Source organism: Micropterus salmoides, unplaced genomic scaffold, assembly GCF_014851395.1.
Source record: "Micropterus salmoides isolate LMB-PRFRI ecotype aquatic unplaced genomic scaffold, ASM1485139v1 Ms_hic_scaffold_3, whole genome shotgun sequence".
Lineage (NCBI taxonomy): Eukaryota > Metazoa > Chordata > Actinopteri > Centrarchiformes > Centrarchidae > Micropterus > Micropterus salmoides.
This window is the reverse complement of record NW_024042261.1, coordinates 23,880,730-23,904,551: the sequence shown is the minus strand read 5'-3', so window position 1 is coordinate 23,904,551 and position 23,822 is coordinate 23,880,730. Positions and strand designations below refer to the sequence as shown.

The following is a 23,822-nucleotide window of genomic DNA, read 5'->3' as shown; positions in this document are numbered from 1 at the left end:
CCCTCTCCAAATGACAAACTGGTCATATAACAGCACCCAACACCTTGACACTCAAACCAAGCTCCTCATACACAGAAGCTCCACCCAGCTGCCCTGTATGGTAACACATGAAGTCTCCGTAAGGGACTTCAAAAGGCAGCGTGGCAAGCTGGTTAAAGGGCTGATGTGAGTCGGCCTGACAGCACCAAGCAGGTTGTACTGGATGTCAGCCAGTGATCATCATAGGGGCTGACAGGCTGAGCTGGGCCAGCCAGGCCAGAGAAAAGGCAAGCAGCTCACAGACAGCTTGAGCAACTGTCACAGAGAACAGGACCCAGGACAGGCTGCCACCACTCCACTGAAAACTACAGCACCATGTGACTCATCTCCGTCACTCTGCTTCGTCGTTGCCTGGAGATAGGGAAGGAGATAGGAAACGAGGGGAGCGAGAGGAAGAGAGTTTGTTGACTGAGGAAGAAAACGGGGCAGCCAGAGAAACAGAAAGCAGAGGGCGGGGTGTGGGGCAGAGAGAGTGATGAGGCGAATAAGTTAATGTGGATGTTAATGTTAATGCTCAGACAATCAAAGCTCCCCTCAGGCTCTGACTACATGCTAGGATCATATTAGCACTAATGTATCCAGTATTAATGCAGAGCCCCCAGCCCAATGAGATCTCAGCAAGGTCAGAATTAGGGGAGGAAGAGGGCACACGGTACTACTGCTTAGCTTTACGCGAGGTCACATGGATTGGAATGGGAATGAGATGAGAGCTGCAGGAATAGAGATTATGGGGTCATGTGTAGGAGGAGCTGGAGGGTAGCGAGAAAAAGAGGCGAATCACTCGATGATGTTAAGTTATATTTCTTTAAAACCACATCATGGCAGTGAAAAAGGAAACTGCAGTTTGTGTTAGGTGTCAGTCCTAAACACAGTCCTCAGAGGCGCCGCCTAGCTTGCTCTGCATGCCGCTGTGTATGAACGAGCCTCTGCATTAGGCTAATATGAATCACACACCGCTGTGCTGCAGTGCATTAACAGGATGGTGCCGACCATTGGAGTGTGTTTGCCTTTAACCAAGCATGCGTGATTGTTATGGCAGATATGTGAGTGTATCAGTACTTCAGAGAATGTGTGTGGGTATGTGTCTACATGGCGGCAAAGCGCAGGACATATATTTCTGGCTGCTCTCCTACCCTACAGTCGGGCGTGCATGCACATGTTTTTGGGAGTACGTGTTTGCTTGAGTGTGTACGTGTTTGCGTGTGTGTTTCTGCATGAGCACATGCATGAGACATTAAGGGGTGTTAATTTATTCAAATGAGCTGGGGAGGATAACGAGAGGATGGGGTGAGGGGCGGAGGTGGTGTGTGTCTGTGTAGGGGGGCACCTTCCTCGGCTGGAGGAAGGTGCCCCCCTACATTTCTCACTCCCTTTTTTTACATTTGCAAATGAGACTATTTGCATGGCTGAGAAGGAGTGCGGCAAGGGAGACGGGGGGAGAAAGACGATGAGACTGAAAAAGAGAAAGATGAAGATGAGAAATGGTGCGATTTTGAGGCAGACAGAACGCCCGCAGACAAAAACACACGGTGCCAGGGCGGTACCACCACTTCCAAGATGGCTGCCACTGGAGGCGTCCTCTGTGGGACCAACCTAGAGACTGGTTGCTCTCGCTCCATAGTGGGTGACACACAAACACACTTTGTGACTTCAGCTGTGTTCCTCAAGCATAACGAGCAGAATGAAATTTGAACAGCTCAGTAAAGTATTAACATTTCTCATTTTAATTTGAATATGTTAAATATTTAGATGAATATTGTTGTGTTTATACAGAGATATTGATCAGAGATATCTAGTGACACCCAGTGGTCACAATTAAAGATGTTATCATTTGAAGATCATACAGTGCTGAATTGATATCACATTAAACAGTACATACATCTTTTTCTTGTTGCATTTCTGAATAATCAGTGCCTCAACATTGTTGGGATTGGACTACCAACCAGGAATCAAGCCCTGTGTTTCAGTTGGCTTTGGTAATATGACTAATTATATAGTTCAAGGGTGTGCACTAAACTTAATGACAACAAGGTAGATGCACAATACCCAGAGTGCAGCAGGTAAGGACTAGGGGGACAATGGGTACCCAATGGCCTAAGGGAAAGTACTGTTGTTTCATGTTTGCCTTCTGACTCCATATGCCAAAGCATGTTACAGCTAGATTAATGCCATACTCTAGTCATTACATAAATTGGGTTATCCTCGGCAACCCAATAAACAGGCCTCTTTATGCAACTATCTTAAATTTACCACAGCATCGACCGGTTTGTTCATCTGATACACACACCAGAACGGTAACAACAGTGTGAACCTCTCATAAACTGGTGTTATTATCCAGGTGGCATAAAAAATGGCTGGGTGACAATAAATCAGGCGTGAGATATGAAAACTATTTACACTAAAATTCATCCATTTCCCTTATCATATGTTCCTTGCACCACATATCCTTCTAGATATAAGCTGTATTATAAAACTAATAACTAATTGGTTATTGCATAAACTGGGTTGCTGTTGTAGATGTAGATGTTTCATCTAGTTAAAGTAACTCAGTAGTACTGTTCATGTAAACTCTGTAATACATCAAACTATAACAACCTCAAGAACATTTCAAAGAGTAGCGTGTATAAATAAGCGATGAACAAACAGAAATAAACTACTGTTTGCACTTCGGTCTTTACACCTCCGGTCTGTTACATCATACTAAGTCAGCAATAAAGTGATGCAAGAGAGAAAGCGAGAGAGTTGGCAGGTGTGAGAGGAGGCTGTACAGCTAAGCTGAGGGCAGACATTGCATCTTGACCCTCTGTGCTTTGATCTTATCACTTAGCCATGCTTTAACAGTTCTGTACTTCTGTCTGGTGAACCTGTTCCACACAACACACACATGCACAAAACACACTGACAACAACAAAATGGACATGATGTCAAAAATAAAAACATTATTGCTCTATGAAAGAGGAAAGCTTATTTAAGCTTTATATTCTCCAGTTTCTAGAACTGTAAGAATACATTACATTTACTCATTTAGCTGACACTTTTATCCTAATTGACTTACAATTGCTATATATGTCAGAGGTCACGCACCTCTGGAGTAACTAGGGGTTAAATGTCTTCCTCATGGACACATTGGTGGATGTCCAGTGGGAATCGAAACCAGGTCTCCTGCATCAAAGGAATGTGTCTTATCCTCTGATCCATCGCCCTGTGAATACATTTCATACTGTATAAATCTTTAAATTGTATATATCTTTGTATATTCCTTTCTGCCACTTACTGTTTGTTCTATTTATTACCTTGATACATATGTATTACTCTGCACTTCATTGCACTTCCACTGGCTCAGAGTATGGAAAACAACGAAATATGTTACCATAATTATGCAGACAACACACAAATTTACATAACCATATCAACAGGGCACTATAATCCCATACAAGTGCTGAAGAAGTGCATTGAACAATTGGATGTGTCTGAATTGTCTTCAATTAAACAAAGATAAAACTGAAGTTATTGTTTTTGGAGCCAAGGAAGAATGATTAAAAATAAGAGCGCTACCTAACTTGGCAAAGTTAAAAACCACAAACCAAGCCAGAAATCTTGGTGTAGTCATGGACTGGAGCTGAATTTCAACAGCCACATTAAGACAATTACAAAGTCCGCCTACTGTCACCTGAAAATATAGCAAGGATTAAAGGAGTTATGTCTCAGCAGGATCTTGAAAAACTTGTCTGTGCCTTTATCTTCAGTCGACTCCACTACTGTAATGGTGTCTTAACAGGTCTCCCTAAAAAATCTATCAGAAAGCTGCAGCTGATTCTGAACACTGCTGCTCGAGTCCTCAGTTCTGAGGTCTTTACAATGGCTTCCTGTCTGACAAAGAATTTATTTTAAAATACTGCTGTTGGTTTATAAAGCACTGAATGATTTAGGGGCAAAATAACTCCCAAAAAACTGTAGGTCTGCTGCAACTCTCAGTTCTTTTAAATCAAGACTGAAGGCTTTTCTTTTTGCTGCTGCCTCGTATCAAATCAAATTTAAAGCTTCTGATTAATATCTTGTAACTTTTACGCCAATGTTTTATCTTTTTATTTTTTATTTAACTCTTTTTTTAATTGTATTTAAATATATTTTTATATAACCCTATTTTGCTTTTATGTTTTATGTTAAGCACTTTGAATTGCATTGTTGTTGAAATGTGCTAGACAGTTAAATGTTTGCACAGACTAAACTGCATTTTGTCATCTCAGTTCATGCACTGACAATAAAGTTGATCAAATTTAGAGTAATCTAATCTGATCTTAAAAGATACATCAACATTTATCTTTTTAGAAACTGTGTAATTTCTTGGTCTGGCGATTGATACTTTTTTTTATCCATGCAGTGACCAAGGACAACTTAGATGGGACCACTGACATTCGTTTGAAGGACAAGCCTCCTCATATTCTATATTCTTCTAATCAACACCAAATCCCATGAAAACACCAAACAGAGTACTACCTGCACAGCCAAAGCCTGATACAGTAGCTTCTTCTGTAGTAAACAGACATCACTTAGCCACATTGTCAATCTGAATGACTTTGAATAGTTCCCCAGTACAAGTCCAGTCAACCCGGTGCTGTAAATACTCGCTGATGCATCAAATCCATGGCTGAAGATAATCCATGACAAATACTCTATTTACTTCTGTTTGAGTAATGTTTGTTTAAAAGTACTAACTAAACCTACTCAGTTGTTGGTTTAAAAAAACTACAATCCTGACCTGAAGATGTACAGCTTCTGGAGGAAGCAATGGACTTTGGGCTGAGAGCCATTCAGGGCGGTTGAAAAGCACTGAGAGTACAACAATAACAAATATATCTAAAAATCTAGAAATATCAATATAGTTTTAAGCTGCTCACTAAAGGCCAGTTTGCAGCATTTTGTCTGATATGACAGATGTCTGGTCTCCTGCACTTGAGATTTCAGAACACTGCAGAAACCAAACTACAGGTGCATAATTAAACTTCACATGCCCATTAGAACAAAACACAGCCACACTGCACCAATAAGAAGAGCATCAAGTTTGTTGTGGAGTGTGTAGCTTTAGTGTTAGCTGATTGTCATTAAGTGTATAGGTTACTTTGACAACACATTGTCCTTAGAAATGTTTTGTCAAACCCATTCATCCCTCTCCCCGTTTGTTTGCCTCAGTCACCCTGATGCCTTTTGTCTGGGCAGTTAGTAGCCATTCTAAACGCTTATGGGAACAGCGACTCATCAGCCCTCTCACACCTGTCCAACACGGTGTGCGTTTCTTTCTCTGTGAGTGATGTTATCAGCTCCAGTGAACTGTGTGATAAATGGCTTCTTATGCTTACCTCAGCTCAAGCCCTCATGGAAAGCAGCTGACCGGATCCCCTAGGGGTTCTAACCGGTAAAACCGTCTGGGTACACCGCATGGCCGCAGGATGTGTTAACTTTCACGGCTCTGTCCTTTATTTTCTTACAAACTCAAAAGGCTGAGTGGAAAGAGAAAGGAAGAGCGTGAAAAAGCAGGGGGTCCTTGGGACTCACCCAGTTGACAGTTACTGTCTCTCCCTGTAACGACTTATTTATTCAGGGATAATTAATCAGGCGCAGTTTTCTGGCGGTATGATTAATGTGCTTTGTCATCTCTGCTGCAGCAATGAAAATGCTGAAGCCTATGATGCCTTTAGCTTTAGCTGGCTCTGATGTAGCGGCAAAACGGGACGCCCTGTTTAAAGTAGGCCTAGAGCTGAACAGTGAACGTAACTTAGTGACTAATGATGATGGTCCTTTCTGCACGTTGTTTAGCTCTTTCTCACGTTGGGACCGCTGAGGTTGGTCTGCTACTGCCGTTTCAGTAAAGGAATTCACGGTGCCCCTATTTATGTTTCTATTTAATCTCCGATGTAATCTGCAGCATCAACATTTCTCAGACGTTTGTCTACTTTCTAGTTGGCGATAATATCCATCAACATTTTTAATTAAAATAAGCATTTTATGTACTTGTTCAATCCCACAGCAGTTTGGGGTCATTTGATTTCCCTCTTTTCAGTCAGCAGCTTTCACTTCTAGGCCTGTCGAGGTCAACTGTGGCCGGTTAAGGTCTTCTTCTGGTCGTGCTGGTTTTACGACGCCACCTTGTGATTGTTTCTGTTACCACAAGTCCAGCGAATCATTAACATCCGGGTTTTTCTATCGATAGTTTTTTTTGGAAAGCAAGTATGAAACCTATTTTGTTTAGAAGCCTAAAGCATCAAAAATGGATAACCTCTAAATTAATGATACACAGGAAAACTTTTCTAGAATAAAGTAGCTACCTTAAGCAATCAAGTTCTCTATATTAGATGGTAGCCTATAAACATTTTATATTGTAGCGACAGCAATTATCCTATGTAATTAAAGGGTAGCCTTATATTTAAGTCCACATTAGCGCAAACTCCACAGTTATTATTGGCTACCATACTTTTACTATACAACTCAGTATGTGTAGCACACAACACCTGGCTGAAGTCAAAAGAAAGCACAAAATAATAATGCAAGGTAGGCTCTCATTAAGGCGCAGTGATCGCACCTTGTGGGTGGGGTCCTCTCCAGGGAGGAGCGCTTGTTTTGTTCCTTTTCTGTAGCAGGTATGATCAGATGCTTCTTTTGATGTGGACTTCTGATTGGTAGTGTATTTATATTAGGATATCCATACCTAATATATTTCCATCTTTTTTTCAATGGCCGTCACAAAATATAGCTCTCTTGAATCTGAAATTGCAGGTGTTATCTTTAATACTACAGAAGAGGGCCTTCAAAGCTCTTTTTTTTCAGTGTGTAAAATAATAATTCAAATTCAAGGTGGTCCAGAACAGTAAAGATCTCAAATAAACAAAAACTCAGCAAGGTTACATTCACTTTATTAATAAAAAAGCCTTACATTCTTACAAACATAACATTTGACATCATTATGGCAGGTCATCCCACTCTACTGGAGTCTTGGTCGTTATTCCTCTTCGATATGTCTTGGCTGTAGACAATAAAAAATCAGATGTCATTTTTATCTGGAGATCATGCCTATAAGTACATTATCACTAGATTTTCAGCTCTTAACCTGAAAGTACGCAGAAGTTTGAACGTTATTAATTTTTGCATTATTATTTGTTTGACCAGCAGATGTCAGTATAAACCCATATTTCATTTCAGCTGTCGGAACACCTGCTGCCCTACCTTGGATTTTCCACATCTGGTGAGCTTGTTGCCTTTAGAGAAAAAAAAATAGGTTGACTGATTAGTTCTTTCCAAACTTCTGAACTGTTGTGCTTTTCTTACAACAAAGCTGCTTTGATAACAACTGTGATGGAAACAGAGCTGTAAGATGAGTACATTTCAGCTCCCTTTACTCCGTGAAAATGGTTTCAGAAGCACTTTTGTTTGCATTCAGTCAGTCATTCCATCAACATAATGGTAGAATCTCAATCACTTTCCTCAAACACACACACACCTTATTTTTTTACAGATGTTTGTCTTCTGTCTCTGTTTTCACTTTACTTTCCTCTTCAGCTAAAATAAAGTACACATGCACACACACACATGCACACACACACACAAACGCGCGCAAGATGTAGCTGTCGACTTACCTGCCAACAAAATGATGGCAAGGAACACAACGACCCCAGCGAAAGCCAGACCTCCAACACGTAGTTTATGGTAGTCTACAAAATGACATAGGGCATTGTTACCACCCCTTCACTGTCACCTTTGGCAACTTACTGTAACCCCCCCACGCACCTATCACCTTTGCTTTGCTCCACACCTTTTTAACCTCTGTCTCTCTGGTTTTCTATTTATGCGTTTCCTGTTATCGCATGCCCTTATTACTTCTCACGATCTAGCTCCTGCTATTCCTCCAATTTTTTCCTCTATCTCTCTACATGGGCCCACTTTATTTGCACATCTATGTGTGCTGGCAGAAACTCCCTTTATCTTGTGCATGCTTTAACATTCTCTTCTTTTAGAGCTAGTTAAATATTTGAACTATTTAATTTGTGCAGACACACTTCTAAAGTTGTAGTTACTTACCATATACAAAGTCTGCATCAAAGTCAATGTCTGCACCTGGGGATAGACAGGGAATGGACAATCTGTAGGAACCCAGTACAAACATACTGTCCTTCTAGAGAAACATAGCTGGTGCATTCTCAGTCTGACTGCATGCTTATGAGAAATATTGAAAAAGTTTTTTTTTACACTTATCAACCTCAAAAAACTCCTCTCTACCAGGGTACTGTATTAGCTTCCATTTTATGGGTACTCTTCTAACTTACACACATGTACACTACCACTAGAAGTACTTGTGAACATGATCGGCTGTGGCAGAATGCTGAAATGTGAGAAGGTTAATCTGAACTGCGAGGCTGCAGGACTCCCTTTGGGTTTTGGTTTTTGTCAAGTTCTCAGGGGACAGTGTGTACTGTATGACCTATGTTAACCTTTATAGTTGTTCATCATTGCCCAGAAAATTCTAAATGAGCAGTTAATAAGTCATCCTTGCATTGCCCAGGTACATGATTTACATGTTGTTGTTAGTGGTTCTGACTCTGTGACCTTGCAAATATTTTGTCACCTTAAATGGAGTCATGTGGCTCTTTCATACACACCTGTTCGTGGATAAATAGCAGTTCAGCTGCTGCGCGACTTACCTTTAGAAGACATGATGCCTCGTCTCTTTGTGTGTTCAGTTGACAAAACTGGAGGGACACATACAAACAGTTAACAAAAGCTGGTGATAACAGCAGCCGCCACCTGGAGATCCATCCATGTCTGCTGTTTTAAATAATTTAACTAGGAATATCTTGTTTTTATATAATGACAATAAAATTATTCTTGTAACTGAAATTGTGTGGCTTTGGTTTCAATAGTCTTTCCATTTTAATTAGGTTAGAGACTTGTAGAGGCTCATTTAAATAGGCTTATTCACTTTAGATGAAAGGCTCAGAAACTATATGTTCTGACAAAATGCCTTATTGGTTTCCCTACTACAGCCTTAAGAGCAAAGTGAAGCCTTGATCTTCACTGAGAACTTTAAGAGGCTAATGGGGTTATTGATCCCCTTTCCCCACCCTTTCTCCATCTCCATCCTTCCCCCACACATAAACACATAATCAAGCATCTCGTTTGATCTACATCTCCCGACCCATAATCATTAATTTACAAAGATTAACAGACTAAAAAATTCCCCTGCTGTCTCCATTTTCTTCAAGCATGCCACTGTGAATTGTGGACTGCATTGCTTTCATTCATTATGTGCCTGGGCCATTTCAATGCACCACTGATCATAAGGGCATACCAGACAGTTACTCATTAATATATTACAGCTTCAATATTCATTAACCTTGAACCTTGCACAGTCTGATAATGTTATAGATGTGGCAAGAAAGTGTAGTTGTGGTGAAGCCTGCCTAATAATGCAAAATTAATACCCAATTATTTTGGCAGATAACCACACTATCCCTAAACTGCAGCAATGCATCACTGATTTCTTCAGCTGTGGGGCAATTAACAAGAACACTGACAACAGAGTGCTGAATGTCCTCTAAACCCAGTTTTACGACACATATTAATTGGAGCATGTGTGCTTTTAAGTTTTGCCTCATAAAATAATGGAACAACTTAGTTGGCAAAGGTTTAACTTTTCATTGCAAAAATGCCAATAATTATTACTTTACACATAAATACACACTCTAGACATCAACTAACCACTTCAAAACATTAATTAACAAAACATGGTCCTATGATCCCGCTGTAATAGTTTACACTAATATTCAGGCAATCTCTTGATTTTTATAACCTGCAGATTTGATTTAACATTCGTTTAGGAAAGCAAGTTATTACTCACCTTAGCTGCTGAAGGCTCTGTATTAGGTCTGTCCAGGTGTGAGTGTGTACTTGTGTGTGGCCCTGTCTCCCATCCCACAGATACACCCTCTAACACCACCTCTCCACGCCCACAGCCATATTTCAGTCTTGCCGCTTAGTTACATATTTACAGTCTCGTAAAGTTTGTACTCTGATGCCAATAAAGAGTATTTCTGCTAACCTTATCATACCAGAATCATCGCAGAATGAGCAGCATATTACTGGAACCTGTTTTCTGACAGTTTCATAGCCACTTGTAACACTGATTGACACTGATAGAAAATCACCAGATTTTGTTTAAATGCTGTTGGAAGGTTGTTTGTGAAATCTGATGTTCTAATGTAGGCAAATATTTTTAAGCTTACACTACAATACACTCAAATCTGGTTTTCATTTAAATGAACACAAAAAACACATTATCATGTGTGGTCAGACATACTTTTATTCATTTATGTCAAAAGCACAACATGTTGCTACACAACAAGGCCTCATGCGTAGAATAAATAGCATTTATTTGTACAGCGGCCGTCTTTAAAACAGATTGACAGAAGACTGGTGACAGCCTGACCTGGAGTGGGATTCACAACATGGACTGTTCATTTGTTCTCTTGCTATCATTTGGCTTACATTAGGCTACTATTAACGTAGTCTTGCACATAAATAATATCAATTTTAGGTTTCACTTCTTTCAAGGTCATCACTCAAACTTTGTCTCTCTTATTCAGAAATTTACTTCATTTATGGCCACTTAAAGCATTGTAACATTAGAGAGACTGACTTAGCAATTAAATTTAAAAAATCAAAGAAAGATAAAAAAAGAAAGAGATCCAGCGTTCATAGTTTTGCGGCACTAGTGAGTGTGTATGGAGAAACTAATCACAGTCTGCTGGAGACTTGTTAATTCTGGCGGCGCCAGTGACTGTGCAGTGGAGTGGATGTGTGGGGAAGAAGGCAGTGAGACAGCTGATGCAGGAGCTCCTTCCACTATAGATGGTAAAACACTGCGGTGGAGGAGCTCATGCAGATACCTGCAAACTATTCCTGTGCTCGGTCAAAGAGCTGTGGCAGCTGAGATTGTCTTATATAAGGCTCATCACATTTACATGTAGAGATACACATGCACTTGTGATATACACACAATCATACATATATATCGGATATGCACACACATATATACCCACATGTGCACGCAAATACACCCAACCATTCAAACATAGACCTAAATGAAGGATATTTAACTATATATCTTATCTGTAAACCATTTATATTTGTATATATTATCCTTATATATGTATAGATTATATATGCATATGTGTTACAATCCAAATGTGACAAACATTATCCAGGACAATTGACAAAATAAACAACAAATCGACAAATCCTAAAACCTAAGGGCAATAGATAGAAGTTCAAAACGAAGAACAGCGGACCACACAACATTACAAATTCTTCTAGGGCTTCAAAGACAATCTTGTGTCAGAGGTGCTACTGTCTAAGACAAAGAACTATATTAAAAGACAATAGGAAGTCACAGAAAGGCACAGGAACAGACAAGAGCACTGACGGAATGGCACAGTCACAACGGAGCACAACAGGCTAAAGGTTTTTCTTTAGGGCAATATTTATGTACATATTATACCTCTGAACATATACCTCCCCTCTTACCCTGTCATATAGCCAGTCACCATAAGTACCAATTTCTTCACTCTTATTATAGTGGTTTAATATTAAATAAAACTGATCATCATTTCAGAAGGTAGTCCGGTCCGGAAGAAATGCCTCAATTCTCTGCTGGAGTCTCTTTGGCAACCGCTGCAGCTGAAAGAGGTTAAGGACGAGTGATTTAATTCAAGCACAAGTGCAAAACATTAAACTTGCCGAAAGTCATTTCTTCCTAAATGTTTCAGTCCTTCTCTGTCTCCTTTACTCACTCATTCACTTACATGAAATCTCTTGAAGGACTACGCTGAAATTCTGCTACTCACTATGACTACTACGTACTGTGTATTGCTAACTTTTTTATAAAGGATCCTATGAGCTTTGTTTCTTTGTGTCTAGCAATAAGTACTCAAGATTTCAAGGTATTTTATTACTGTTTTTATTTTGTTACCACTTTATACTTCTGCTCAACTGCATTTTAGAGAAGAATATTGTCCTCTTAACTCCATTACTGTAACAGCTACGGTTATAAATTACTTTGTAGCTTAAGATAAAAAACACAGAACCTTATAAATAGTAACAAATTAGCTCCACCTTGACCAGCTTAAAATTTAGAATGATGGGTACATTTTTAATAAGGAATTAATACAAATTACACTGTTTAATTAATTACATATTACTTTTGATTCTACAGTATCTTTTGCTGAGCATACGTTTTAAGTTTACCTAAATAGATTTTTTTTAAAAAGACTTTTACTTGTGGTGGAGTATTTTATTTACTGTGGAATTACTTTTACTTGATCAAAGTATCTGAAAATGTGCAAAATTTCTGTGCAAAATTTTATCTCTGTGCAAAATTTTATCTTGATGGTGACTATTACATCATCAAGAAATGTAGGGACATTTTGATCAGACATTAGCTCTCCAGCTGGTTATTCAGGATAGATGAACCTGGTTTGGGCAAATGACCAGAATGAATGAGCTGTGCATGTGGGAGTCACCAGAGAGAAGCATTCAAGCTATAGATCTTGGGGAGGAAGATGCTTATTCGATTCCACAGAGCAATTAACAATACAATATACTGTGTAAATAAATATACTGTGTGAAGAGACTGATTACATATACAAAAATTGGCACTATACTGTTTATTGATATGCACAGCCAAAAACGTTCTTTCATCTCTGAAAATCTCTTTGAAATAAGCTAAGAGTTGAACATTAACTTATACTGTTGGTTTATAGACTTTCATCCCCCACTTTATTCTACTCTACTATTATATTCAGTTGTTACAGTTTGTTACACAAGTGCCTTCCTTCATGCAACACTTGCTATCTAGACAATATCAAAAACAGTTGGCATGGGCTACACTGTCAGAATATCAAACCCGGGAATCAAACATGGCAGGCAGACATGGTTGTTGTGAAATTGATCTGGTTTGTACATCGTTTCTTTAATTTAAAAGAATGCAACTGTAAAAGAGTCCTTGCTTGGAACTACAATCTAACCTGATTTTGGTGACAATATGTTCTCTGTAATAAAATCTGACAGTACAGTATAACTTGTCTACTCTCTCTCTCTCTCTCTCTCTCTCTCTCTTTCGCTGTCTCACACATACAGTCCCGTTCAACATGTGTAAACACAAATGTCCACCCCCTCCCTCCTGCCCTGTGCTATGGGCACTCCCAAAGGGAAACTCAACTAAGCATGTATGTCAGGGGGTGAGCCAGAGGTTAGAGGAGCTGACAGAGAGTTAGAATGTGCATCTTACCCTTGGAGACAATCAGGTTCTCCTCCTGTTTCTCCTCATCTCCGGGGGCCCTGAAGAGAGGATCCACAGGTTGTCATGGTAACCAAATCATGTTATATGACAAAGATTCCGTACACAACCAAGTCATTGTTTTGTTTTTTCAGTCAGAGAGGGACACTGACATACCTGGCTTTCTGGTTTATACTGCAGCGGCATCTTCGACCTAGAAACAAGAAATCATTAGCTTTGTCAACTGGAGGTCTAATTAGCTAGATATATTGTCTGTGTCATCACCGTGACAATGGTTCACTGTTACCTGATAAAGATATATATATAATTAATACTAATGTACAGTGTGAAAATAAGATGGTGTAGTAACAGTGTGGAAATTCAATAATGATTCATTCATTTATTATTAATTATTATTAATTCGATTATAACGCTCAATTACATTGAGTGCATCTACTGTAAACATAATAAAACTATACACAAGCACACACACAGACAGAGCTTAACTTACTAAGAATGAGAAGAATGCCCAGTGTGAACAGAACCACAGCCAACACCAATCCCCCAATCCTCAGGCTCTCGTAGTCTGCAGAAGAATGACAGAATGCCACACAAGAGACACCAGAGCAGGAGAAAGAAATCAATGTGCCATTTACTGCTAAAAGTTTTCTTATATGTCTCTCTATCTCATCAATGTGCTGATGATGGCCAGTGTTTACAGAAAACACAGATTTTTCAATACTTACCATAAACAAACGGGTTTTCAACTTTCTCCTTGCCATCTTTAAAAGTGTTAAAAAAAAACAAATAAACACACATTTCATATTTTATCAGTGCTGTTCAAACCATAGTTAAAGAAAAAAATCTAATTCTATGTGTGTGTCAGTTGTTAGTTTATCTCCTGTGACATTTTGGCCATTTTTATTTCTTCTTCCTGTGAAATGCTTGGATTTCATCCATTTACATTTCCAAAGAATGTGGTTGAGGCCTAATTTGTTAATTTAACCCTCCTCCTCCTGATCGAGGACATTGGGTGAGGGATGTTTGGGTAGTGAAGAGTTACTTATCCGTATCTCTCTACAGCTCTGTATCCTTTAGCATTCACTAAGCCACTTTTAAGCAGTCCAGTCACATCAGAAGCATGCATTGCTGTCTGTGTTTTTTGATATTCCCACTCTGAGGTGCCAATGTCAAAATGTGGCTTAGATGTTAACCAAACCCTAGGGGGGAAAGCCAATATTCCTATGTCCATTTTTGACGAATCTGCACTTCATGTTTAAAAATGGGTTTTGCAAAGGCTTTTGCAAAATCTTGTCAGGCAATAGGGTTCGAATAAGTACTAGCATTGTTTATACTCAATGCATTAGAATGTCGTACCTTTTATTATGTATTCCCACACACATTATCATCTCTCTTTCCTAACAAACAACCACTTTCATCTCTTCAGCATTGATTTCACTCTATAAAAATCTATTTCTAATCACAGTTGGGTCTGGTGGTTTTTTGACTTAATCCATGCATCTGCCACAGTTCGCTGTAGTGGGGCAATCCATAAGGGTGTGATTTGATCTGGAAACCAATAGAGCCATCTGTGTGGCTGTTAGGACTGTGGAGTGGCCCCATTAGAGATTACATCAAGGGTACTCACCCTGTGCACTTGGATCTGCTACAGCTGAGAGGCACCAAAGACGGGAAGTTGTTTGAGTCAGAGTGCAAAAGGAAAAAGGAGAGGGTAGAAACACAGGAAATTAGGTAGGAGACCACCAGTGAAAAATACTTAAACACTATCTAGCTCTCTATCTATTAATCTATCTATCTACATTTTATCTCGCACACGCTCCAAGTATCACATAAAACAGCAGCACAGCACCACATCATTTATTTCTAGCGTGTGATACGTGTTTAAGTGTCTTTATTCATGCATTATAAACAGACCTAACACACACAGTCAGTGAAAATCCAGTATATGAAGCTCACACACAAAGCCCAACAGTAGTAATAGATGTTTTACCACAAGTCCACACCCAGTGAGTGCCTTTCCATGTAGTCACTCCCTGCCCCAACACTGCCTCCCTATGGACAACTAGTGTGTGCATGCATATGTGTTTGTGTGCATCGAGTGTGTTTCATGAGTACGAGGGGCACTTACCAGCCACACACACCAGGAGTGAAGAGAGAAAGAGCAAAATAGTTTCCATGGCAACTGTTTTCATAGAGTAATACAGAGGGAGGGAGAGAGAGAATGAAAGAAAGAAAAAAAATACAGTGAGTGAGGTTTGTTTTAGTAAGCTAAGCTACACCAGCACATATATGCCCCTGCAATTTGGGACACATTCTGGTGGCCCTGGTGTGTTTTAGTTGCATGGCTCCAGGGGTGGCAATGCCAATCTGTGAATCAGTCAGTGGGTCATTTTGCTCCAAACTGAAGTTAAGAGAGATTTAAACATCTTTTGCATGGATTTCCATGAAATTTTGTGCAGACATTTGTGTACCCAGAATGGACAAATGAATCTTAATAACTTTCATGATAGACTGTATTTACATGGGGCTTCCTAGTCATCTGACCACTCAAAGCACTTTATACTACATGTTATTCACACAAGTTTATACACAAATGCTGACCCTATCCATCCTCTGACATTTCTGTTTTTTAATGACATGTCTTGACAGCTATTAGATAGACTGCCATGAAAGTCCATATTGTATATCTATGGTTCCCACATGATGAGCCCAGTGCTTTAGTGATGACCTTACTTTTCCTCTCACACCACCATAAGGATGACATTTGTGTTTTTAAATTATATCCAGCTATTGGATGGATTGCTGTCAAAATTTGTTACACACATTTATGTTCCCCTCAAAACCCTTTGGCAGTCCCTTTACTTTTCCAACACCATCATCAAGTCAGATTTAAAACGTGTCCAATACTTTCTTACTAAATATCTGCAAAATGAATGACATTCAGCTGTAATTTGTGTTTGGTTCTAATTAAGAAATGTTAGCATGCCAACACACTAAACTGAGGGCGTACTCACACTGGGCCCGGTTGCCTTGTACCGTGCCTGAGCACGATTGCCCCCCCTCCCCCGCTGGCCTGTGCTCACACTGCGCCTAATGATCCGAGCTGGAGCACGTTTATGTCATTACTGGGTCATTGTTTCCCATACATTTATTTGTTTGTGGAGGCCCGCCACAGTATCAGTGCCAACCGCCATATATTGATATGAGATTTAAAATAGTAGTTGACTGAAGAGTGCTGCACATCACCTTCTCTCTCTCTCTCTCTCTCTCTCTCTCTCTCTCTATCTCATGAACACCACTGCACAAATCTGAACAACACAACTGTCAATGTCAGACACCCACATTAAAAAAGTTATTAGCCAGCATGCAAGGAGCCTAGCTGATAAGGAGATCTATGTTAACGTTAGATCACAGCTGGGTTTACAAGGTAAGCACACTGTACATAGCTGGAAGTCAATATCATTCTGTCATTCTGTGGGAAACATTGCACTCATTTGAAAAAAAAAGTGGTCTCTCTCACACAGCACAGTGTCGGGGTTAGCGATCAGAGCAGATGCTTACCGTGCCCCGGCCCGGGACGGATCGCCTAGTGTGAGTACACCCTAGATGCTGAAAATGGTCAACACTACAACTACTAAAAATCAGCATGGTAATATTGTCATTGTGAACATGTTAGCATTCTGACTTTAACATTTAGCTCAAAGCACCACTGAGCCAAAGTAGAGTTTTGTTTTAATCAATCATTTTAATAAAATAATGGCCCTTACAATTGTACAAATGCAGACCTAATGATTGGTCTAATTTCTCATCAAATCCTCCAGGGCTAACAAAGTGTCTGGTAACTTTCCGAAACCTACAGTCCAACATTCACACCCACTTCACGCCTGTGCAGATGAAAGAAAGTAATATTGGATTTAACTTCTTTCTCTAGATCTCTTCTACTCATTTGTTGCAGCCATTTGTGGCATGTTTCATATGAACAACCAAGTGCAACACTATGAATACCTTCCAGGAGAGAGTCTGAAAACGTGCCCCATTATCCTCATTTTGAAATGCCACCCTTCTCTTTTACGGCTGGCTTTTGACTCTGCCTTCAAGTGTGCCCGGAGTTATAGTCCATACGTGGTTGGACAACACACCATACGAACTAGTTCTAATTCAGAATACCATGGCCCTAACATGGAGTATTGAGAGTTCAATATAGACAAATACAGATCAACAAGATCTGAACGCAACACATTTGATAAGGCATGGCAAAGCGCCACATTGATAGTATAGAAACTGACATATCTGCCCATCTGACTGTTTGTCTGTCTTTGACTGTATCAGTGGTTGAGGATATAGTGCAATTAAATGAACATTATAGTCATTAGCAGAGGTACCGACTGTAGCATTGCTGCTCAGTTGTATGTTGGTCGTCTGTATATTTGATTTGTGAGCTCTCATACAGACCTGAGCAACACACTGGTAGCTAGGAAATTTATGAAATAATGTGATACAAGACGACAACTAAGGAACATAATGGTTTATGGCATTCAGTAGATTAATGGTGACTACTCTTGACATGAAGATTGACCCTTTTGACCTTGGATAGTAAAAATATTTTGTTTAATAGTTGACGAGAAATAACCATTTTCTGTGTATGTGTTTCAGTTTGAGTGGATGTGCATTGATTTTTGCACAAACATTTGTTGGGGGACATTTTTGTACTTCAAGAAGTAGCACATTGAGGAAACAGAGCTTTCTTCTGTTAATAAACAAGTATGATAAGAAGCCTGCTTGTTTCTGGGTTTCAATGATTCTTCTCAATATATGCATAAGATACTACTAAAACAGTAAAGTAATTAAACTTTTATTCATACTATAGAGACAAAAGAATAGTTCTTCTTCTAGTGAGGATTTTCATTTTAGTTGTGACTAAAGTCTTTTCTCAAAGTCTTTTAAAGCCTCACAGACTACCTGTTTCTAAATCTAAAATGTTGTTCATTCAGAGTGGCACTGTTAGCTAACCTAGATATGAATGATGAGATAAGACAATTTAGTTTCCAAGGGCGATATCTGTCACATCTGCACATCTTGAAAGAGATGTCTTTTTTTCACATCAGAGGTGATTGATGTCTGGCCCCCAACTGTACACCACTCACATTCAGTTCAGACAGATTAATAACCACTGATTCAGCTCAAATACAGCAAGTGGGTGCAGATGGGAAAAGTATTAACACTAAGGCAGGTCTGCCCTTTGTAAGGCAACATATTGCCACCACCATTAGAGACACCATTTGCTGTCAGTTTTACAAGATCCTTTCAGTAATACAACAAGATATTTTCACATATCTAGTCTACCTATATTTTCAGTATGTATCCACCACCATCACCCTGCCACTTCCGCCTGGTCCAGATAAGTTTTTATCAGAGTCACAACTGATTAACATATTTGTTAGTTGTGTCCCAAGCATCAAATCAAAATTAAACCATTTTAAACCAACTACTGTGGATTTTTCTAGCCGATGTAGGCTACAATCTCTCTATCTTCTTAACACAAATTCAAAGTTTTTAGTTATTTATTTAGTAAAGCATACCAGCATATCATGTTACAACGCGAAAAGTTTGTCTTATGAAATGTTGATTTTTTGAAATAATGAAAAGGTTTTGTGGTGTAACAAGATAAAGTGGCTTGTCGTTATTGCAAGAAATGTTGTAAAAACAGAATAATTTGGTATCAATATATCCACGAGAAAATGGCAAAATAACATGAAAAATATCTTGTTTTAATGTGCGAATGATTTCGTGAAAACAAATTTGTTTTAAGCGCAAGTAGTTTTTGGCAGCAGCAACACCGTAACCAATTCACAAAATGCAATTTAGTCTGGAACCTTCAATTTTGATTTCCAAGTGCGGACCAAAACGCTTACAGTAACGAAACGTGATTTAGTGTTGAACGATGACAAATGTTAACAAACTACAGCATGCAGAGATGAGCTGTGATGGTGTACCATCGAGTGAGCGTTGTCTGCAGCCGTTTTTGCCTTCAAAATCTAGAGGTCCAGTTCGTTGAATACTGACACGATAGTGGATACAACAGAACATTCCACATCAGCTGCAGCCATCTTGGTTGTTTATGAAAATGTCTCAACAGCGCTCCACTGTACAGTCACCGTATCAAACCTGCCCCATATTAGATCAACGTTTGTGATTGGCCTGTGGTTGGCTGGAAATAGGAGTCTGAATAGGAGGGGGACCAGACGCATCTGCCAGGGGAAATAAAACATAAGCTCACAGATTCGGCTGGTTCCCAGGCTATCAATACCCTGCCATACCATTTGAAATTTAAATCTACAATATAAAATGTTTCTCTTCACCACTTAATATCATCCTCTGCTACCTTCTTTAAAGTGGAAAACATTTTAAAACACTATAATTTGTCTTTCACAGAGCATTCATTACAGTTTGGGCGAACATTCAATTAGCAGGCCATGTATGTTTATTCTATCAAACAGTACACATAATTAAATAAACATAGATTTATTAGACTTATTTTTGCTTACAATTCACAAGAATCTGTAGAAAGCTGAAAGACAAAAATTTCACTGACTGCCTCCCTTGCATAATTAGTAGACTTAGTTTGTGCTATGCATCCATGTCTGACACCTTGTTTCACACGTATTTTTTATATCTTTAAGGGTTCATATTTAGATATATATAATATATGCTTTACTGTGGCTAAAAACTCACATTACTGAAGAGCTGTTTACCATACTGTTAGGTACATCTGAACATCATGAGACACCTTGATCTCCTCTCTTTGATAGCAATAGTAGTCTCCCTTAACCTTTTTCTTTCTGCTCTTAACCCTCCTCCATCTGATTTCAACAATCACATGCCACCCAACTGGTGTGAAAAGCTCTCTGTATATATCTGAGAGGGTTTGGGATAAAAGGGAAAGGTTATAAATCTAACTTGAAATATGTAGACTGCTAGGATTATCACACTCTCACTTCTATCACTGGTTTCAATGAGAAACAAAAAGAGTAAAAAGCTTTACACTTATAACTGAAAACTTAATTTGGAAATATACATTTTGCACGAGGCAGCTACTTAGCCAATCACAAAATGTTACTAAATAAAATTCTCCAGCCCCATAGTTTGTGTTCAGCTGGACTCTCTCATGTCCTGGAAGTATAAAGAAAGGTCTGTCAGTGTGAGACTACTGGAAAGGCAGAATGTTGGAGGGAAACATAAGGTTTAGCTGGGGGACGGAGAGGTGTCTGGTGCACTATCGTGTCTCTTCTCACTAAGCAACTTGTGTCTTGATGTTTAGGGTTAAGTGGCCCATTGGACAACCTCCACTGATTCTGGAGGACTTAAAGATGGTCTTGATTAAAGGCCAAGCAATCAGTCAACTCAAAATACTAAATGTCCAACACCTGTCCCACTTTATAAAGACAAAGGAAGCAGACCTTAATGCAATATAAACTCAATTTGAAAGAAGTTCTGCATTTATTATTGTCAGTAATTATTGCAGTTTTCATTTTAGAAGTTATTGCATTGCAGAGAATTGCATCTTACTTGACAACGGATTACCTTGTGATACATTAGGTCAGTGGTCTATCTACCGTGATTTTACACTATTTATAGGCCAAATTTGATTGTGAAAGTTACCAATGACCAATAAAAAATTTTGGCCTATAGTGATCATTTTACATACAGTAAACCCAAACTTTTTATTATAAATTCTTTGAATTTTCTGTTTTTCTTTGTTGAGAAAAAAAAGTGTTCTCTAATTGACAAACTATGTAATGGTGACACTGTTGCTAAATGCTTTCACATATTTGGCAATTCTGTTTTTTCCTAAACACTAGTTACTACCGGATTATTTGATCTAACACTGTTTAATTTTATTTTTTTAAAACCTACTTTTCTGACCAATGTGTTTGACCCTCACATACATAAAGTAAGTGATGGGAGATGGGTGAGATGAAGAATATCACTTTTGTTAGCGCACGATATGAATCTCTTCTGAGGAGGAGTATTTTTAACCATTAGTAGGTCACTGTCACATGCTTGTCCCACGAGAATCCTTTATGGTGTTTGCCAGCAAATGTAATGTATCATGCAGCTTTTCAGCAACAGCCTTTCTCTCCCTAGTTAAGATACATGACACATGAGCAATTTCCTTAACCTACCTTATCTGCACTATTGTTTAGCAATATCAAGTTTCAGTGCCAGACTCCCCTTTGTCTGAGAGGAAAAAACATGAAAAGGGAAGGCAAGGCGACTGTATCTGTTTGGGGAGGACAATGAAATAGCAGGCCGGGAGGTGGTTTTCTGTAATGTGGGGACAAGGAAAGGGCAGGCGGAAAGACAGAGAGAATGGGAGACGAGCAGACAGGGACAGACATTATCTGACAAGAGAGTACTGGCGAATGGCATGCAGAGGAGACGCTGTCTGTGGAGACAGGACAGGGGAAGGGCAGTCTGTTGTATGATAGTGACATTTCCAGTATAAAATATACTGAGAATTAAGAAAGAAAGGTCAGGAAATGTGGTGAGGGAGAGGAAGAAACAGGAAGGCTATCAAAGAGACATAACTCAAAGCAATGGGAGCAGTGGGACGATAAAGTAGAGTAGGGCAACAGAGTGCTCGTCAGTCACAGAGAAAAATAATGATCTAACCTTTGACATCATGCTATTTGGCTAATGTGAGTCTCGCACAAGCTTAAGATCAGCATGATACAAACGTTTGTAACACAGACATCTAAAATTACTGTTGATGGAAAACGTGGACAAGGTCATGGAAGAAAAAATATATTCAAATGACTAAGTAGGTCAACAGTGTCCATTGTGTGTGTGTTTTTACATGAGACCACACACCCCCAACCCCTGAAATCATGTGCTCATGGTCATATCATTTAGTGTGTCCCTCTTTAAATACAAGGTAGCCAACCAAACCTAAGTTTGTTTGGCACCATTTCACTCTCTGCATATATGTGGGTGTGCAGGTTTCTGAAAAGACACCCGTTTGGTCACCAGAGACCCTGAGGATTTAAGTAGCTATTTAAATAAATTAAATATGAAAAGTCCCAGTGTCATTTAAAAAGGCACGTCTTCTTTTTCAACGTTAAGCTAAATACACACAACAAGTCCCCATAAGCTTTGTAAAAAATAAATAAGACAACTTGTCTACCTATCTCTGCCATCTTAATGATGTTACATCACCATGACAACAATGTGCGTCGTTAAATAGTGTCCAGTTATCTCCATGGTAACTGTCTAACTGAAATTTCTGGCGCCTAACAAGAAATGGGTTTAGATGACACATATCGTAGGCTATCATATCTGATCAGTGTACACATCAGCAAGAGAGAGGGGTGTGGCACGCAGCTTCAAAGTCAGAATCAGTGTTCTGGAATTATCGGCACACATCCATTTATAAAGAAACACGTCAGCTATAGGCGATAGGCTACTAACTGTAAGTCCAGCGGTTTTTGTTAGTTAACGCACAATAACGCACTGATAATCCCTCCTTTGTGATGTCAACGCAAAGCCTATAGGCTACATGGCAGGTTTCACTGACAGACGCACAATAAACATTTGGCACAATATCAGAGTCCGATGTGTGACGTCTGCGCATACATCTACCTTTGCGTCCCTGAACCTGTGGATCATCTGATGGAGAAAAAAACCGAGCCATCACCCGCCTTGTGATTTTTCTTTTGAGCGAAAGCAGCTAACCGTTAATAATAACAGCACGGACATCATGCACGACATCTGATATTTGGTTTTCAACTTACTGTTACAAGGCTTAAGATAACAGCCGCCTCAGTGGATTGGTCACGCTCGTTCAAAGGCTTTGATCCGCAGGCTTTTTGCAAGTATTTTTTTGCCGCGCAACCAGTGAAGGTTATAGTGATCAGTGCCAGTAGACACACCCTCATTCAGTGAACAAACAACAAGGTGCGCTGTAAATGGCATTTCTGCAAGTAAATGAGACCTCATCCAGCAGTGTGTAAATTCACTGAAAATCCTATTATAGGATTTATTTAAATTGGACTCAAAACAATCTACTGGTATCAAACGATAAAATTTGAGTTCCTTTCTGATCCATCTCTTATGCTTATTATGACCCCTTCGGACTCTCATTTTATATTTTTTAAAATAACAATAACACCAGCTAAGACATCAAAATATGTGCGCTTATCAACTTACCTCTTGTTTCTCGAGTGGAACGCTGGCCAACAAACTGATATCCACCCACAGAAAATCAATCAGCTTGTCTCACAAGGCTTTTGTTCCAAATATTCTCATCTGTCAATATGTGCACACTGCTCACATCTAAATATCCACTTGTCCTGAAAAAAAAATGTGATGGATAACAATGTGACTCCTGGAGTGACTGCTTATTCAGTGCGTTGAACGCTCTCTCTCTCTCTCTCTCTCTCTC

General features: G+C 39.3%; 1 protein-coding gene and 1 long non-coding RNA gene across 3 annotated transcripts; both read right to left on the bottom strand.

Moving 5' to 3' along the window:
* Nucleotides 1–7,713: 7,713 nt before the first annotated feature.
* On the bottom strand, nucleotides 7,714–9,968 carry LOC119883439. The gene is made up of 4 exons (XR_005440646.1): nucleotides 9,926–9,968; nucleotides 8,730–8,777; nucleotides 8,110–8,171; nucleotides 7,714–7,742 (listed from the first exon to the last, which is right to left on the bottom strand). It is a non-coding gene; the product is annotated as an uncharacterized LOC119883439 (long non-coding RNA).
* Nucleotides 9,969–10,367: 399 nt separating this feature from the next.
* Nucleotides 10,368–23,813, bottom strand: fxyd6 (FXYD domain containing ion transport regulator 6). Of its 2 annotated transcripts, none has more exons than XM_038694079.1 (8): nucleotides 23,588–23,813; nucleotides 15,510–15,563; nucleotides 15,009–15,032; nucleotides 14,107–14,142; nucleotides 13,872–13,946; nucleotides 13,538–13,574; nucleotides 13,373–13,422; nucleotides 10,368–11,763 (listed from the first exon to the last, which is right to left on the bottom strand). In XM_038694079.1, exons 2-8 carry the CDS (start codon nucleotides 15,556–15,558, stop codon nucleotides 11,726–11,728), a joined length of 309 nt encoding a protein of 102 aa, XP_038550007.1. In that variant the 5' UTR covers nucleotides 15,559–15,563; nucleotides 23,588–23,813; the 3' UTR covers nucleotides 10,368–11,725. The 2 variants fall into 2 exon arrangements, with proteins under 2 accessions (XP_038550007.1, XP_038550008.1); XM_038694080.1 differs by lacking the exon at nucleotides 23,588–23,813 and adding an exon at nucleotides 23,173–23,330.
* Nucleotides 23,814–23,822: the final 9 nt, after the last annotated feature.

What these genes read in the sequence shown, in the direction of transcription:
- fxyd6 (XM_038694079.1), bottom strand. Translation starts at nt 15,558, where the DNA reads ATGGAAACTATTTTGCTCTTTCTCTCTTCACTCCTGGTGTGTGTGGCT. An exon ending in ACTCCTGGTGTGTGTGGCTG is followed by an intron (nt 15,033 to 15,509) that starts GTAAGTGCCCCT and finishes GGTGCCTCTCAG; the next exon opens with CTGTAGCAGATCCAAGTGCA. An exon ending in AGCAGATCCAAGTGCACAGG is followed by an intron (nt 14,143 to 15,008) that starts GTGAGTACCCTT and finishes ACACTTTTAAAG; the next exon opens with ATGGCAAGGAGAAAGTTGAA.